Source organism: Scyliorhinus canicula, chromosome 3 (genome assembly GCF_902713615.1).
Source record: "Scyliorhinus canicula chromosome 3, sScyCan1.1, whole genome shotgun sequence".
Lineage (NCBI taxonomy): Eukaryota > Metazoa > Chordata > Chondrichthyes > Carcharhiniformes > Scyliorhinidae > Scyliorhinus > Scyliorhinus canicula.
This window is the reverse complement of record NC_052148.1, coordinates 34,699,959-34,718,716: the sequence shown is the minus strand read 5'-3', so window position 1 is coordinate 34,718,716 and position 18,758 is coordinate 34,699,959. Positions and strand designations below refer to the sequence as shown.

Genomic DNA, 18,758 nt, shown 5'->3' with positions numbered 1-18,758 from the left:
GGCTGATCATGAAGCGCATCGCCTCCATACTCCCAGAACGACTTGACCCACTTCCATTCGCATACCGTCGCAACCGGTCCACATCAGGCGCCATTTCCCTGACCCTACACTCATCCCTAGAGCATCTCGAAAGCAAGGACTCCTACATCAGACTCCTATTTATTGACTACAGCTCCGCCTTCAACACCATAATCCCAGTCAAGGTCATATCAAAGCTCCAAAACCGAGTACTTGGCTCTCCACTCTGCAACTGGATCCTCGGTTTTCTGACCAACAGACCACAATCAGTAAGAATGAACACCAACACCTCCTCCACAATAGTCCTCAATACCGGTGCCCCGCAAGGCTGCGTACTTAGCCCCTACTCTACTCCCTGTACACACACGACTGCGTGGCAAAACTTCTTTCCAACTCCATCTACAAGTTTGCTGACAATACGACCATAGTGGGCCGGATCTTGAATAACGACGAGTCAGAATACAGGAGGGAGATAGAGAAACTGGTGGAGTGGTGTAACGACAACAGTCTCTCCCTCAATGCCAGCAAACTAAAGAGCTGGTCATTGACTTCAGGAAGCAAAGTACTGTACACACCCCTATCAGCATCAACGGGGCCGAGGTGGAGATGGTTAGCAGTTTCAAATTCCATGGGGTGCACATCATCAAAAATCTGTCCTGGTCCACTCACGTCGACGCTATCACCAAGAAAGCACAACAGTGCCTATACTTCCTCGGGAAACTAAGGAAATTCGGCATGTCCACATCAACCCTTACCAACTTTTACAGATGCACCATAGAAAGCATTCTATCGGGCTGCATCACAGCCTGGCATGGCAACTGCTCGGCCCAGGACCGCAAGGAACTTCAGAGAGTCGTGAATACCGCCCAGTCCATCACACGAACCTGCCTCCCAACCATGGACTCCATCTACACCTCCCGCTGCCGAGGGAAAGCGGGCAGCATAATCAAGGATCCCTCCCACCCGGCTTACTCACTTTTCCAACTTCTTCCATCGGGCGGGAATAACAGAATTCTGAGAACACGCACAAACAGACTCAACAACAGCTTCTTCCCCACTGTCACCAGACTCCTAAATGACCCTCTTATTGACTGACCTCATTAACACTACACCCTGTATTCTTCATCCGATGCCAATGCTTATGTAGCTGCATTGTATATATTGTGATGCCCTATTATGTATTTTCGTGAATTTTGTTTAATTCCCTTTTCTTCCATGTACTGAATGATCTGTTGAGCTGCTTGCAGAAAAATACTTTTCACTGTACCTTGGTACACGTGACAATAAACAAATCCAATTCAATCCAATCCAATCCAAATCTAGCCTTTGGTTTCCAAGGAAATGTTGCTTTGATCCAGATTTATCCCAGCATATCTTGAATCAATGACATTTTTGAACATTTCAGGATAGGAAGTGTTTCCAACAATAATTTAATGTCCATGATTATTAATTTAGAAATAAATTTGACCGATAAACTGGTCATCGAAAATTAGATGGTGCACTGACATTGATAGAATGTAACCAGAACCATGTAATTGTAGAATGGTACAGCACAGAATTGAGCTACTCTGCCCAACATGACGGGCATGATGTGGAGATGCCGGCGTTGGACTGGGGTGAGCACAGTAAGAAGTCTTACAATACCAGGTTAAAGTCCAACAGGTTTGTTTCCGGAATCGAACCTGGGACCTGGAGCTGTGAAGCCATTGTGCTATCCACAATGCTACCATGCTGCCCCAAATTCACACCTCTTTACCTGGGGTTACCCCTATCTCTGGATCTGTAAAGATTTAATTACCTGCAAATGCTCGCATTCTAAGCATTGTCTGGCATCTTTGAATTTGTCTATATATATGTTTCTGGAAAATACCTCTTCATTCACCTGAGGAAGGAGCAGTGCTCCGAAAGCTAGTGATTCAAACAAACATGTTGGACTTTAATCTGGTGTTGTAAGACTTCTCATCATGACAGGATTAGACAGCGTCAACATGGATTTATGAAAGGGAAATCATGCTTGACAAATCTACTGGAATTCAAGGATGCAACTTGTAGAGTTGACCTGAGGAAGGAGCAGTGCTCCGAAAGCTAGTGATTCAAACAAACATGTTGGACTTTAACCTGGTGTTGTAAGACTTCCTACTGAGCTCACCCCAGTCCAACGCCGGCATCTCCACATCACTTGTAGAGTTGGTGAGGGGGAGCCAGTAGATGTGGTTTATTTGAACTCTCAGAAGGCTTTCGACCAAGTTCCACATGAAAGATTAGGGGGTGAAATGAAAGCGCATGGGATTGAGAAGGACAGAAAACTGATTGGCAGACAGGGAACACAGAGTAGGAATAAAAAGGTATTTTTTTCAAATGGCATGCAGTGACAAGTGGGTTACCGTAGGGATTAATGTTAAGGTCCCAGCTATTCACAATATATCTTAATAATTCAGATGAGGGAACTAAATGTAAATTTACAGATCACACAAAGCCAGATAGGAGGATGAGCTTTGAGGATGCAGCGATGCTTCAGTGTGATTTGGGTGTGTTGGCAAACGAATGGCAGATGCAGTATAATTTGGAGAAATGTGAGGTTATACACTTTGGCAGCAAAAACAGGAAGGCAGGTTATTATTTGAATGGCTATAGATTGAGAGAGGGGAATGTGCAATGAGACCTAGGTGTCGTTGAACACCAGTGCAGCAGGCGGTAAAGAAGGCAAATGGTATGTTGGCCTTCATAGCGAGAGTACAGGAGCAAGGGTGCCTTGCTGCAAATGTACAGGGCCTTGGTGAGGCCATAGCTGGAAGATTGTGTACAGTTTTGGACTCCTTATCTGAGGGAGAATGTTCTTGCCATAGAGGGAGCGCAGCAAAGATTTACCAGACTTATTCCTGGCGTGGCGTGGCGTGACTGACGTATGAGAGATTGAGTCGGTTACGATTATATTAGTTGGAGTTTAGTTGGGGGGATCTGATAGAAACCTATAAAGTCCGAATAGGTCTAGACCGGCTAGATTCAGGAAGATGTTCCTGATGGTGGGGAGGTCCAGAACCAGAGTTCATGATAAACTATTTAGGACTGATGCGAGGAGAAATTTCTTCCCCCAGGAGAGTGGTGAGCCTGTGGAATTAACTAACCACAGAAAGCAGTTGAGGGCAAAACATGGTATGTCTTCAATGAGTTAGAAAGAGCTCTTCGGGCTAATGGGATCAAAGAATATGGAGGGGGGGAGGGAGGGGTTGCAGGAAGAGGTTATTGAGTTGGATGACCAGCCATGAACACAGCGTAGCAGGTTCGAAGGGCAAATTACCTACCCTACTGTTGTTATTATCTTCTATGTTTCTATGCTTCAGGCAGCATATTCTAGAATCTAGATCATAGCAACTCATTGGATAGAATTATCTTCATGTTGTCTTTGATCTTTATTATCTTAAATCATTGTCCTCCGGTTACTAACCCTTCTGGAACTTAAAACATTTTCTTCCTTATTCAGTCAATCAAAACCCTTTATGATTCTAAACACTTCTATCACATTCCCTCATTTTTTGTTAATAATCTCTATTGTCACAAGCAGGTTTACATCGAGCCCCCCCCTCCACTCCGTCCCCCAGCTCTTGCCCCTCCCCTCCCCTCCTTCCCCAGCCCCTCCCTCCCCAGCTCCTGCCCCCTCCCCAGCCCCACCACTCCTTCCCCCAGCCCCTCCCTCCCCAGCTCCTGCCCCTCCCCTTCCAGCCCCTCCCCCAGATCCTGCCCCTCCCTCGCCTCCCCAGCTCCTGCCCCTCCCCCAGCTCCTGCCCCTCCCTCCCCAGCTCCTGCCCAGCCCCTTCCCTTCCTCCCCAGCCACTCGCCTTCCTCCCCAGCCACTCCCCCAGCTCCTTCCCTTCCTCCCCAGCTCCTGCCCCCCTCCTCCCCAACCACTCCCCATTTCCTGCCCCTCCCCAGCCACTCCCCCAGCTCCTGCCCCTCCCCTTCCTCCCCAGCCACTCCCCCAGCTCCTGCCCCTCCCCTTCCTCCCCAGCCCCTCCCCCATTTCGTGCCCCTCCCCTTCCTCCCCAGCCTCTCCCCTTCCTCCCCAGCCACTCCCCCAGCTCCTGCCCCTCCCTCCCCCAGCCCCTCTCTCCCCAGCTCCTCCCCCTTCCCCAGCCACTTCCCCGGCCCTCCCTCCCCCCCTCCCCAGCCCCTCCCCCCCCTCCCCAGCCCCTCCCCCAGCCCCCCCCCCCCAATCCCAGCTCTCCCTCCCCCCCCCCTCCCCAGCCCCTCCCCCTTCCCCCAGCCCCCCCCCCCCCAATCCCAGCTCTCCCTCCCCCCCCCCCCCCCGCCCCTCCACTCCTTCCCCCAGCTCTTGCCCTACGCCCCCAGCTCTTGCCCCTCCCCCCCAGCTCCTGCCCCTCCCTCCCCCAGCCCCTGCCGCTCCCGCCCCTCCCCAGCTCCAGCCTGTCTGCTGGCTGTTGCTATGGCTGTCTCGGGCTCTGCTCTCTGTGTTTTGCTGCCGCTTCTCCCCCTGCTCCTGTTACCGACCTTTGGATGCAGCTTCCTGGGCGCGCTGTGCGGGGCGGCGGCGGTGTGCGCGCTGCTGCTGGCCCGGGCCCGCGCCGCTCTGGCAGCTGCCCAAGGCCGCAGAGTGTGTGTACTGGTGCTCGGGGATGTGGGCCGCAGTCCGCGGATGTTGAACCACTCGCTGTCCCTGGCCAGGAGCGGCTTCAGGGTGACTCTGCTCGGGTATGGCGGTGCAAAACCTCATCAAGATGTTGTAAATAATGATAATATTAAGATTGTCTACATAACCGAGATGACAGGACTGAAATTTGGATCAAAGATTTTTCAGTATGGGATTAAAGTCTTTGTACAGACTTTACAGATATGTTACATCCTATTAAAGATTGATACACCTTCACACATACTCCTGCAGAATCCCCCGGGCCTTCCTGCTATTGCAGCGACATGGGCAGTATGTTTGCTAAGAGGAAGTAAATTTATTATTGACTGGCACAATTATGGTTACACAATTATGAGCTTGTCACATGCTGATCGTCACCCCATTGTGCTGATTGCCAAATGGTATGAACATTTTTTTGGAAAACTCGCTGATTCAAACCTATGTGTCACTGAAGCTATGAAAGAAGATTTGAGGGTGAACTGGAATATCAAGGCCATCACATTATATGACCGTCCGTCTCCTATTTTTAGAGAAACTCCTCTGGAATTGCAACATAAACTGTTCAAGAAGCTTGCTAATGATTTTGTCCCATTTAAAGGAAGGAGTGAATTTGTGCCTTCTGATTTGGAACAGACGGCCTTTACAGAACTGAATATTAGTACTGGCAATGTCACCCATATCCAAGGAAGACCTGCATTACTGCTTAGCAGCACTAGCTGGACAGAGGATGAAGATTTTTCCATTCTGTTGAAAGCCTTGGAAGAGTATGAAGGCTTCATAACCAGTGGTATAACATTACCGTCCCTTGTCTGTGCCATTACAGGGAAAGGCCCACTCCAGGAATTTTATAATCGTCTGATTACAAAATTGCATTTTAAATATATTCATATCTGCACTTTGTGGCTTGAAGCTGAAGATTATCCAGTGCTGCTCGGTTCTGGTGATCTAGGAGTTTGTCTTCATAAATCAACCAGTGGGCTAGACTTGCCTATGAAGGTGGTGGACATGTTTGGTTGCTGTTTGCCTGTATGTGCAATTGATTTCCAATGTTTGGATGAACTTGTGAAACATGAAGAAAATGGTTTAATATTTAAAAATTCCCATGAACTGGCAGTGCAACTGAAGCTTCTCTTTACAGATTTCCAGAATGGAAAAAGTGCACTCGGCATATTTAAAAGAAACCTGAAGGAATCTAAGATGGTTCAATGGGATGAGAATTGGGATGAAACAGTTCTTCCACTTCTCAAAAGTAATTGAAATTTGGGACTGTCACTTTGGGATAAGTTATCATTCCTGATCATCAAGTGATCATCAAGTCTGTTTGTTATTGTCTATGTAACAGGATTGTAGAACGTTGTGGACCAGAATCCAGTGTTCAGAATAAACCCAGAATATAAGTGCTGATCAAAATATTATTGCTTAATGTTCTCTGTGGACCAATAAATACCTAATTTCTGGATTATTCAAAACAAATAGGCTTACATCAATACTGCAATGAAGTTACTGTGAAAAGCCCCTAGTCACCACATTCCGGCACCTGTTCGGGTACACAGGGAAAATTCAGAATGTCCAAATTACCTAACAGCACGTCTTTGGGGACTTGTGGGAGGAAACCCACGCAGACACAGTGAGAACATGTAGACTCCGCACAGACAATGACCCAAGCGGGACTCGAACCTGGGATCCTGAAGCTGTGAAGCAACAGTGTCAACCACGGTGCTACTGTGAAGCTATCTTTCCCGCTCTTTAGAGAGCATCCCATTTCTCTAGTCTCTCCAGATAACCGATGACTCTTGTGTCTGGTACCATTTAAAAAAATCTGTTTTGCACCCTCTCCATGGCCTTGATGTCCTTCCTAAAATATGGTGCCCAGAAGTGCAGACAATACACCAGCTGGGGCCTTACCGAGTGTTTTTTGTAACAGTTTAGCATTGCTATGACCACTTGCCCATCTCAACTGTAATTTCAGTTCTGAGAAAGATCACCAATGTCAAAGTACCCACCTGAAAACTAACAGCAACATTCTCAGTTTTGATTTTTTTTGACGGCGTCCCTTCTTCTTTATGCATTTGGAAATAAAACCGCACCTTGTTGGCATGTTTTTTGCTCTTTAAAACAAAAAGCACAGGGAGGAAGTTTCAAAATATTATTAATTACCATTAAACAGAAAGAAGCAGCAATGAGTAAAGGGTCAATGGTGAGGCAGGGAGAAGAGCAAAATGGGTTGGGGGGGTCGCAGCCTACCATGGGGCAACATACAAGTAGAGAGTTTCCTCTCGGTTTTGCCACACTGATACTCGGGTTCCAGGTTAATCAGGTAAACCAACGCAAAAGAGCAGGGAATTTAAAATCTGAATCATACTCAAAATCAATAATGTTTGTGTTGTCCGCTGGTTCATATTCCTGATCAAGATCATCTCACTCAACTGGTCAAGACCACCCTCTTACCTACTGTGCTGGTTCGGAAAGGCTCATCAGATTGTGTGCATTTTCTTGGGCATTTTTTCAAAAGTCAGAAAAAATGTTTAATTTACTTTGAAACTGACTCACTGCTCCACTGAAAATATGACATAGTTCAGTGTGGCTTTTAAAGTCATCTTCAGTGACTTTAATTTTGATCGTTCACAGGTGGAGGGTTTGACATGTTCATTAAAAATGCTCTTTGTTGATAGACCTATTTTCAGCTGTGTTAATAAAACTTCACCAGGTTACCATTCTTAACTATAAAGAATATTTTTTTAATGGGAAGAAAAATAGACGATAAGCCCCCCATGGAGGATTTTACATTTGCAATTATGAGAACAAATTTTGAACTGTGGCCAAACCTGCACATCTTCAGTTGGAGTTTGGGCACAATTTCCTGAGTCTTCCCAAGGTGGAATCTCAGTCCGAACCATGGGATTTACCTCCTGATTAACGGCTTAAGGCATACAAAATCTGAGTGGATATTTTTACAGCACCTCAATGGAAGCATACTTCACAAGATCACAAAGAAAATGAAACAATTTTTCAATGAGTTAGCATCTAATTTACACAGAAAATAAAGAATGGTTTAGCACTTGTCCGTGACACACAAGAAGAACATCACGTTTCAATAGCAAAGCTTGACTGAATGACACATCCCTTCAAACTGAAGGCAGCACAATAGCACATTGGTTAGCACAGTTGCTTCACAGCTACATGGTCCCAGGTTCGATTCCCAACTTAGGTCACTGTCTGTGCAGAGTCTGCACGCTCTCTCTGTCTCTGCGTAGGTTTCCTCCGGGTGCTCCGGTATCCTCCCACAGTTCAAAGATGTGCAGGTTAGGTGGATTGGCCATGATAAATTACCCTTAGTGTCCAAAAAGGTTAGGTGGGGTTACTGGGTTACAGGAATAGGGTGGAGGCGTAGGGTGCTCTTTCCAAGAGCTGGTGCAGACTCGATGGGCTGAATGGCGTCCTGCTGCACTGTAAATTCTATGATTCTATAAGAGCTTCAGGTGCCCTGGAAAGGCATTTTACAACTTGAAACTGTTTACAATGGGGTCTTCAAAAGTTACTATTCTGGTGAATGAAACCAAAACAAGTGATGCACTTAAGGGGCAATATGTTGTTTATACATGTTTATTATTCAAAACCTATGAACTACCTCATAATGTGTGGTCCTTTGGACTTCTGAGATCAGCATGGCACAGCAAACCTTGCAGTAGTTATCCATGAAGAGTTCACCGTCATTGTGACCTCCCATTTTGGCTGAAAAGAAGAATTCAACATATCAATGGTGCTGTTTTGAAACCAATACAAGTCTATCGATATGTGCAGTCCACACCCGTCGATTCAAACTAATTTGTTTGCAGGAGAGGAAACACTTCAATTTTCCAATAACTGAAGTTAAGGGATGCAAATAACAGCAAAGTGGGAATTGTAGTTCTATAAAATTGACTTTGAATTAGGAGCAGATGATTATCTGCAAAGTGCTACCCACAAGAGCGAAAAAATGATTGTCCTCACGCAATTTTATCGGTTAAAAATATGTGAAGAGATTTCATACTAAATCAGACAGCTATTAATCCCCCTCATTATGTTCTTCACATTGATTAGAGAAAGACATTAGGAAGGATGATCGAAAGCTTGGTCAGAAAGGGAGGTAGAGAGTTATAAGGATGGTACTCCAGAGTTTAGGGCCCATGCAGCTGAAGGAATGGCCACCAAAGTGGGAACAATTAAAATCAGGAAGAGAACAGATTTGACAAAGCACAGAGATCTCGGAGGGAAAACCTAGGAAGACATTGCAGTGTGGCTTTTAATGCTGAATTTTCACTGGGCTGCACTCCGCAAGAAATAGTAAATTAAAACAGTCTGTTTGGCAGATGTTAAAGCTTTGCGGTACTATTTGAAGACTAGCAGAGGAGTTCTCCCAGTGTACTGGTCAACATTTGTCTCGCAATAAAAACCTCAGATTTTCCCGTGTGCAAAACAGCTACGAATGATTACAAAATAACAATGGCTCTGAATCAATTTAACGAATGCGAAGAAGTCAATAAGGTGCTATATTATGTTACAGCCATGTGAAGAGGGTTGAAATGGCTCCCCTATTCTCACACTCCTTGTTTGACCGCAACAGGGTTTAAAAAAAAATAACATCAGTTCTGTAAGCATCCCACAGTTTAGTGTTGAGGTTGTAGGGAATTACTCAGGTTGGTTCCCCTAGGTTAAACAAAGACTGGGGTATGCTTATTGAAACTATTACCAAGGTAAAACATCCTTCATACTGTGACACACAACTGTCTGTGCTCACGCACAAACAAGTACAGATGGCAGAGTAAGAGCTTGTTGGGCTTGTAATGAAGTCACAGTCCATGAAAGAAAAAATGGAGTATACAGTTAGCTCTTCTTTGGTCAGTCTCAATGCGGTGATCAAATGTTGCAGCCATTTAGCTTAGCCGGTCTCCTGGATGATGAAGTCTTATCAAACAGATTTCCACATTTTAAAAGATCTTGGTTTACGTATTTTTCTTCTCAGGGTGGTCACTTTACAAACTGGGAGCTCTTCCAGAGAGAGAGCGGGAGAAGGAGAAAAGGTAAGGGAGAGAGAGAAGGGATATGGCTCCCTCAGCCTGTTTCAGTGCAGCACTGTACTTTTCACTTTTTTCTTTTTCCTGCCTACATAGAAACATACATGGAAAATAGAAGCATGAGGATGCCATTTGGCCCTTCTAGCCTGCTCCTCTAGTCGTGATCATCGCTGATCATCAAGTTCAATACCCTGATCCCGCCTTCCCCCATATCCCTTTAACCCCAAGAGCAATATCTAATTCCTTCTTAAAATTACACAAAATTTTCACCTCAACTACTTTCTGTGGTCGTGAATTCCACAGATTCACCACTCTCTGGGTGAAGAAACTGCTCCTCACCTCAGTCCTAAAAGTTTTGACGCTTATCCTCAAACTATGACCCCCCTAATTCTGGACTCGCCCACCATCGGAAATATTCTTTCTGAATCTGCCCTGTCTAATCCTGTTCAAATTCTGTAAGTTTCTAGAGATCCCCTCTCACTCTTCCAAACTCCAATGAATATAATTCTAATCAATGTAGTCTCTCCTCAGGTGGCAGTCCCGGAATCAGCTGGTAAACCTTCGCTGCACTCCCTCCATAGCAAAACCATCCTTCCTCAGATAAGGACACCAAAACTCCACACATCTCCAGATGTGGCCTCAGGAATGCGATATTAAATTGTAGTAAAACAGCCTTACTCCTACACTCTTGCTATGAATATCATTTGCCTTCTTTACTGACTGCTGTACCTGCGTGCTTACTTTCAGCGACTGATGCACGAGGGCACCAAGGTCTTGTTGAGTAACCACCTCCTCTCCCAATTTACACCCATTCAGAAAATAATCTGCCTTCCTATTTTTGTGGTGAAAGTGGATAACCTCATATTTATCCACGTTATTCTGCATCTGCCATGCATGTGCCCACTCACTCAGCCTGTCCAAATCCCGCTGAAGAATCTCTGCATCCTCGTCACAGCTCACCCTCCCATTCAACTTTGTAACATCGGCAAATTTGTAAATACTACATTTAGTTCCCTCGTCCAAATCATTAATATATAATGTGAACAGTTGAGGTCCGAGCACAGATCCCTCTGGTACCCCGCTAGTCACTGCCTGCCAATCGGAAAAAGACCCATTTATTCCAAATTTTTGCTTCCTGACTGCCAACCAGCTTTCTATCCATCTCAAGATACTACCCGTAATTCCATGCACTTTAACTTTACATATCGATCAGCTATGCGAAACCTTGTCGAAAGCCTTCTGAAAGTCTAAATAAACCACACCTATCAGGTTTCCCAGGTCAACCCAACTAGTTACATCTTCAAAGAATTCCAATAGTATTATTTCCCTTTCATAAATCCATGCTGACTTTGTCTGATTATACCATTGCTTTCCAAATGCTGTGCAATGAAATCCTTGCTAACGGACTTTAGCAACTTCCCTACTACTGATGTTAGGCTCACTGGTCTATCGTTCCCTGCTTTTTCTCTACCTCCCTTTTTGAAAAGCGGGGTCACATTCACTACCCTCCAATCTGTAGGAACCATTCCAGAGTCCGAAGAATTTTGGAAAATGACCACCAATGGATCTATTATTTCTAGGGCCACTTCCTTAAGTACTCTGGGGTGAAGATTATCAGGCCCTGGAGATTTATCCACCTTCAATCCCAGTAATTTTCCTAAAACTATTTCTCTACTAACTCTAATTTTCTTCAGCTATTCAATAAAACTTCTGTTTATTAGAACATCTGGTACATTACTCATGTCTTCTTTTGTGAAGACAGAAGCAAAGTACGAATTTAGTTCCTGAGCCATTTCTTTGTTCCCTGTTATCAATTCCCCCATTTCTGACTGTCAGGCTCCAATGGGGTCAGGAGCTGAGTGGCTCTGACAAAACCAAAACCGAGTGTCAGTGAGCAGGTTATTGTTACGCAAGTGTCACTTGATGGCACCGTTGATGACCCCTTCTTTCACTTTGCTGGTATTTTTAAAAAATACAATTAGGGGACAATTTAGCGTGGCCAATCCACCTATCCTGCACATCTTTGGGTTGTGGGGCTGAGACCCAAGCAGACACAGGGAGAATGTGCAAACTCCACATGAACAGTGAGACAATGACCTGGGGCTGGGATCGAACTCCAGCTCTTCAACGCCATGAGGTAGCACTGTAACAACTGCACCAACATGCCACCCTTCACTTTGCTGGTTTAGCAGACACATGGAAACACCACCATCTGGAGACTCCCCACCAAGACTTGGAAATATATCATCATTCCTTCGTTGTCTCTGCGTCAAAATCCTGCAAACCTTTCCCTAACAGCACTGTGGGTGTACTTTGACTAGAATCTGTATTAATGCTACTGCTGAGTCTACTTGCTGTTTCAACTGGTTTAGCACTGGGCTAAATAGCTGGCTTTTAAAGCAGACCAAGGCAGGCCAGCAGTACGGTTCAATTCCCGCACCAGCCTCCCTGAAAAAGCGCTGGAATGTGGCGACTAGGGGCTTTTCACAGTAACTTCATTTGAAGCCTACTTGTGACAATAAATTTTCATTTCATTTCTTTTCATTTTCAGCTTCAACTGAGTTTTGTGTGTGTTTTATCCTGTCTGGGGTTTGAACTGACTGACTGCTATCAAGGGAGTTATTGCTCCTGTGTACCCTGTTATATTACTGGGTTTAAGCAATATATGGGGGAGGGGGGCAGGAAAGAGAGACACAAGCGAGTCATGGGACAAAGAGGGAAAGAGAGGGAGTGGGGAGGGGGAGCGATGGAGGTGGGAGAAAGGGGTGAAGGCACACAAAGAAAATGAGAGGAACAAAGGACAAAGCCGCAGGGGGCTGGCCCATGGGCAAGCTGAAGCCCAAACCAAATTATAAAAAGACATTTATAAAAACGTGCTCATTGTAACATATGTATGCCAGCCACGACCACAGTGGGAGGGAAGATCATTGCCTATAAATATATATGCTGATATTTGTTTGTCTTTTTTATTTTCCTTTCTTGCGCGGTTTTGTAATATCTAACATGAGCCGTGAAATAAAAGATGTGAAAACCCAATAAAAACATTTTAAAAATGAAAATGTTAACACTTACTGCTGCTACCAACAAATGCGTCTAGAAACTCATAAGTAAATATCTTCAGATTGTGAGAATCTTATGAAGAAAAGCTGCACAGGTTGGGCTTAAACCCCTTGAATATAGAAGAATGAGAAGTGATCTCATTGAAACATAGAAGTTCATGAGGAATTTGACAGAATATTTTTTTTAAATAAATTTAGAGTACCCAATACATTTTTTCCAATTAAGGGGCAATTTAGTGTAGCAAATCCACCTACCCTGCACATCTTTGAGTTGTGGGGGTGAAACCCACGCATACACGGGGGGAATGTGCAAACTCGACACAGACAGTGACCCAGAGCTGGGATTGAACCTGGGACCGGTGCCGTGAGGCAGCAGTGCTATCCACTAGGCCACAGTGCTGCCCTAGGAATTTGACAGAGTAGATACCATGAGACTGTTTCCACTTGTGGGAGAAACTAGAATCAGGGACACAGTTTAAGAATAAAAGGTTTACCATTTAAGATGGAGATGAGGAGACTTTCCTTCAAAGGGTTGTCAGTACGTGAAATTCTCTTCCTCAGGGAGTACTGGAGGTTGAGCCATTATCCAAGGCAAAGTTAGACAGATTTTTGATAGACAAGGGAGTCAAAGGTTATGGGGGATAGATGACAAAGTGAAGTTGAGACCACAAGCAAATCAGCCATATCTAATTGAATGATTGAACAGGTTTGAAGGGCTGAATGACCTACCCCTAATCCTAAACTCTATGCTCCCATGAATATACTCTTGTCAATCAAAGTTAAAAGCGAGGACATGGCATTTGCAAAGCTCTGGATCAAGTTAAGAATAAAATGACATGTTTCATGTCGCTGGTAGCTACACTGCTAATCAATGAAGTGACCTCTGGTGACAGAAACTGAAGCATATAAACTATTCAACTGAAGAGACCTGGGCCGAATATTCAGACAATAATATGTTTTGGGTGCAGAACAAAACAGCAGTGAGTTGATATGTAAAAGCTCACAGTATTTGGTGATGGAAGATTCCAACAAAGAAAATGATCATTTTAAAATTTATGTAGCAAATATACTGGAAGTAAAATAAAACCACAAAGTGCTAGAATTACTGGAAAGAGAAACAGAGCTAATGTTTTAAGTCAAATGTAGCTTTGCCAGAACTGAAGGAAGGTAGCAATAATTACTTGGTTGCAGAGAACTTGAGTACAACTGAAAACGAGGCATGCTGTCAAAGCTTTTCATCTTGGACTCATCAGGACAGATTCGCAAGAATATCAAATCTCAAGAGAAAAACTATTTTTAAAAAAAATAAATTTAGAGTAGCCAATTTACAGAAAAAACCTATTTCTACTGCACCCTCTTCTCATGCAGTTTAAATTGTTCCTTTTGAGATTTGGCATTCTTACGAATCTGTCCTGATAGGTCCAAGGTGAAAAGCTTTGATAGCATGTCTAGTTTATCAGCAATACTGACAGTAGAAATGTAATGGGTTTAATACCATTGGAATTAGAGACGGGCAGTAAGCAGGGTCAAAAGGGAAGGTTTAGGATAGAGTAGAGGGTGTGAAAGATTAAATGTCGAGGATGTCACAACACAAAGGCAAAGTGAGTGGTAATGATTGTGGTAAAGAAATAAAACATTGGTCCAAAGTGAGTGTGAATAGCAGAATAATGAACAGCTATCCTCATCTCAAAGCTGTCCTGGTCCACAGACTCATTTAATCTATTGTCTCATCTAACACAAAATATTTGCTCTATCTTTCAAGTGTTAAGGAAAGCAAGCTCCAATACCCCTGGACAGCAACACCCCTCCAGATCACCTTCTTCTTCATTGTTAGGATTATATTCATTAGAATTTAGAAGTGAGAGTGTTGCAGGAGATGCAACACCAATCCCTTTATCCCCTCTCCCTGTCCAAGGCCCCAAACAATCCTTCCAGATGAAGCAGTGATTTGCTTACAATTTAGTCTACGATATTTGCTGCTCACAGTGCAGTTTCCTCTACATAGGGGAGACCAAATCCAGATTGGGCGACCCCTTTGCTGAACATCGAGAGTCAGTCCACAATCATGACCCAGTGGTTTGCCATTTTAATTTATCACCTTGCTCTCATGCTCACACTTCTGTTCTCGGCCTGCATCAATGTTCCAGCACAAGCTTGGAGAACAGCACCTCATCTATCTATTCAGCACTTTACAGCCTTTTGGACTTATTACGATCCCAGACCAGCCCTCAACACGGGCTAGGATACTGGACAGAAACCCCAATATTTTACTTTAATTTTCTAAGACTGTGAGTAAAGGATATCTCACTCCAGGATTGATTACACAAAAAAATAGGGATATGGTATATTAAAACAAACTTTATTACTAACACAATATTAAAATCTTTAATATCACACCAGAAAATAGGTTACAATTACCCTTTAAAGAATGCTACTCAATACAATTGCTATCTTTATTCACACTTAAGCAACAAGAAAATAAACCATCTCATCTCTCAATCCACTAACCACAGTAAGAAGTCTTACAACACCAGGTTAAAGTCCAACAGGCTTGTTTTGAGTCACTCGCTTTCAGAGCGCAGCTCCTTCCTCAGGTGAATGAATCTTCAGGTCTTTCCTCAGCCTTCAACATGTCAACAATGAAGATGAACATCTTGCCATGGTCATCCCCACCCCCCAATATTTGCCTTCAAACAACCGTGCAACCCAAACAAACCATTGTTTGCAGAAAACTACCCAGCCTTCAGAACAGCGACCACGTCACCACACAACCCTGCCATGGCAATCTCTGCAAGACGTACCAGATCATTGACATGGGCAACACCATGACACGTGAGAACACGACCCACCAGGTACATACTCATGCGACTCAGCCAACGCTGTCTACCTTATATGCTGCAGGAAAGGATGTCCCAAAGCGTGGTACATTGGTGAAACCATGCAGACGCTGCAACAACGGATGAATGAACCTGGTGTTGTAAGACTTCTTACTGTGCCCACACCAGTCCAACTCTGGCATCTCCACATCATCACTGTAACTACCTCTGTCACAAAGGAATATTTGCTTTACACAGATGTTCTTTCAGAAAGAGAGATCTTTTGACACTGTTTTAAAGAAAAAAATCTGACTCCTGTCAGGCCCATTTGGAAACTCTGGCTGTGTGTCTTCAGAAGCTGTTTCTCAGCTCGTTTCAGTTCCCCCTTGTTCTGATAAGTCTACACTGCTTCAAAGACTGTTCATCTCTTTTAACTGAACTGCAGAGAGCAAACTTTTTGACTTCTGGTCACAGTTTCATCCGGAACTGCACTGCTTTACCTACAAAATGCCTGATGCCTCAGCTCCACACAGCAACGACATCACCGTACTAAACTGAAATCTAATTAACTCCACAGGGAACCCCCTTAATAAAAAGAAAACTCCATTAGCCCAAGCTTTTTACAATGCTTTAATTGCCCCCCTGGCTTTCAAACCAGGATTTATTTGAAAACATTTTTTAAAAAGTCCAATTATGGGGAAATTTAGCGTGGCCAATCCACCTACCCTGCACTTCTTTGGGTTGTCGGGGTGAGACCCACACAGAAACAGGGAAAATGTGGAAACACACGGACAGTGACCCAGGGCCAGGATCAAACCTGTCCTTGGCGTTTTGAGGAAGAAGTGTAATTTATTTTAAACATGACTGCAGCAGTCACACTTTAACCCGCGGGCAGCACGGTAGCACAGTGGTTATCACAGTTGCTTCACAGCTCCTGGGTCCCAGGTTCGATTCCTGGCTGGCCACTCTCTGTGCGGAGTCTGCACGTTCTCCCCGTGTCTGCGTGGATTTCCTCCGGGTGCTTTGGTTTCCTCCCACAGTCCAAAGAAGTGCGGGTTAGCTGGATTGGCCGTGCTAAATCGCCCTTAATGTCCAAAAAAGGTTAAATGGGGCTACTGGGTTACAGGGATAGGGTAGATAGGGCTTGAGTAGGGTGCTCTTTGTAAGGGCCAGTGCAGACTCGATGGGCCGAATGGCCTCCTTCCACACTTAAATGCTATGAATCTATGAACCCAGGCTATTAACTCTGCTGCACCAAATACCTATAATACAATACATCTGAAATTCCTACATTCATCACAGACTCAACACTGAGTTCAACACTTCCAGACCATGAACTCTGACCCCATTTTGATTCTGTTGTTTTGCCATAGGTGTGGAACTTGTTTTTCATGATTTGCTTTCTCACGCACCTGTTCGTTATTCTGCCATTCATACTCACACTATACAAATGTTTTGTTTCTTTACTGCAACCATTACCACTCCTTTGTCTTTTGTTTCATGGCATCTTTGTAATTTAGTCTTTCCCACCCCCTAATAATAATAATCTTTATTGTCACAAGTAGGCTTACATTAACACTGCAATGAAGTTACTGTGAAAAGCCCCGAGTCGCCACATTCCGGCACCTGTTCGGGTACACAGAGGGAGAATTCAGAATGTCCAAATTACCTGACAGCACGTCTTTCAGGACTTTGGGAGGAAACTGTAGCACCCGGAGGAAACCCACACAGACAGGGGGAGAACGTCCAGACTCCAAACAGACAGTGACACAAGCCGGGAATTGAACCTGGGACCCTGGAGCTGTGAAGCAACAGTGCTAACCACTGTGCTATGTGCTGTCCGTGCTCTACTAAAGAAATAAGGAATCCAAAGAACAGTACATCACAGGAACAGGCCCTTTGGCCCTCAAGCCTGCGCGGAGCATGGTGCCTGTCTAAACTAAAACCTTCTGCACTTCCAGGATCTGTATTCCTCTATTCCCATCCTATTCATGTATTTGTCAAGATGCCTCTTAAAGGTCGAGATCCTATCTGTTCCGATTCCTCTTAATCGTTGCTATCGTATTTGCTTCCACCACCTATGCCGGCAATGTGTTCCAGGCACTCACCACCCTCTGTGTAAAAAAACTTGCTTGCATATCTCCTCTAAACTTTGCCCCTCGCAACTTAAACCTTTGTCCCCTAATAATTTTCCACCCTGGGAAAAAACATCTGACTGTCCACTCTGTCCATGCCCCTCATAATTTTGTAAACCTCTATCAGGTCACCCCTCAACCTCTGTCGTTCCAGTGAATATATAATATACAATACTTTATATCTTCCCTTTTGTTCTTCCTCCTCTTTCCCCATTTCAACAGAATAAAACGCATCACATTTCTATCTTCCCGCAGTACTGAAAAGTCATATTTAACTTGAGACGTTAACTCAGTTTCTTTCTTCACAGATGCTGTCTGACCTGCTGAGTATCTCCAGCTTTTATTCAGATTCTCAGCAGCTGCAATATTTTGCTTTCATATTGGTAGCTAATTATGTTCACTGGTTATCTATCTATTATCTAACCTGACAACACACTATTTCATAGTTCATAGAATCCCCACACTCAGAAGGAGGCCATTTGGCCCATCGAGTCGGCACCTACCCGCTAAAATAGCACCTCACATAGACCCACTCCCCCATCCTGTCCCCGTAACTCCACCAAACGTGCACATATTTGGACAATAAGGGTCAATTTTAGCATGGCCAATCCAATTAACCTGCACAACAGGAGCACCCAGAAGAAACACATGCAGACACGGGGAGAACGTGCAAACTCCACACAATTATCCAAGGCCAGAATCGAACCTAGGTCCCTGGGGCTGTGAGGCAGCAGTGCTAACCACTGTGCCACCGTGCTGCCCACATAAAATGTTTGGGTCATTGCTGCAGATGTCATGTGGCAGAAAAATTCTGGTCAATCGTGAAAGCTTAAAAGGATTGTACACCTACTGTTGTAATCTGTCAGCAGCTGCTGGTTGAATAAAAAGGGCTGGAAATTGTACATCGAACCCGTTAACTTAAAAAATATACTCTGAATCCAGCAATGGAGATTTTGGTTCTGAAGATCATAGAAGACTCAATATGCTTTCACGTTTTGGATTAACTTTGTTGCAGACTTCAATTCCCCAAG

At 44.4% G+C, this 18,758-nt stretch overlaps 2 protein-coding genes across 9 annotated transcripts in view; one reads left to right on the top strand and one right to left on the bottom strand.

Moving 5' to 3' along the window:
• Positions 1-18,758, bottom strand: part of LOC119963898 (zinc finger matrin-type protein 1-like) — a 160,235-nt gene that overhangs the window by 15,986 nt on the left and 125,491 nt on the right. For 6 of the 8 annotated variants that reach the window (XM_038793288.1, XM_038793281.1, XM_038793282.1 and 3 more), the window contains 2 exons: positions 8,292-8,395; positions 6,667-6,771 (listed from right to left, as the gene is read on the bottom strand). In XM_038793288.1, coding sequence (XP_038649216.1) covers positions 6,667-6,771; positions 8,292-8,390 — 204 coding nt within the window. In that variant the 5' untranslated portion in view covers positions 8,391-8,395. The remainder of the gene's footprint in view (positions 1-6,666; positions 6,772-8,291; positions 8,396-18,758) is intronic. The other 2 variants (XM_038793284.1, XM_038793285.1) reach the window with 1 other exon arrangement.
• alg1 (ALG1 chitobiosyldiphosphodolichol beta-mannosyltransferase) lies at positions 4,425-6,125 on the top strand. The gene has a single exon (XM_038793289.1). It carries the CDS (start codon positions 4,460-4,462, stop codon positions 5,918-5,920), a length of 1,461 nt encoding a protein of 486 aa, XP_038649217.1. The 5' UTR covers positions 4,425-4,459; the 3' UTR covers positions 5,921-6,125.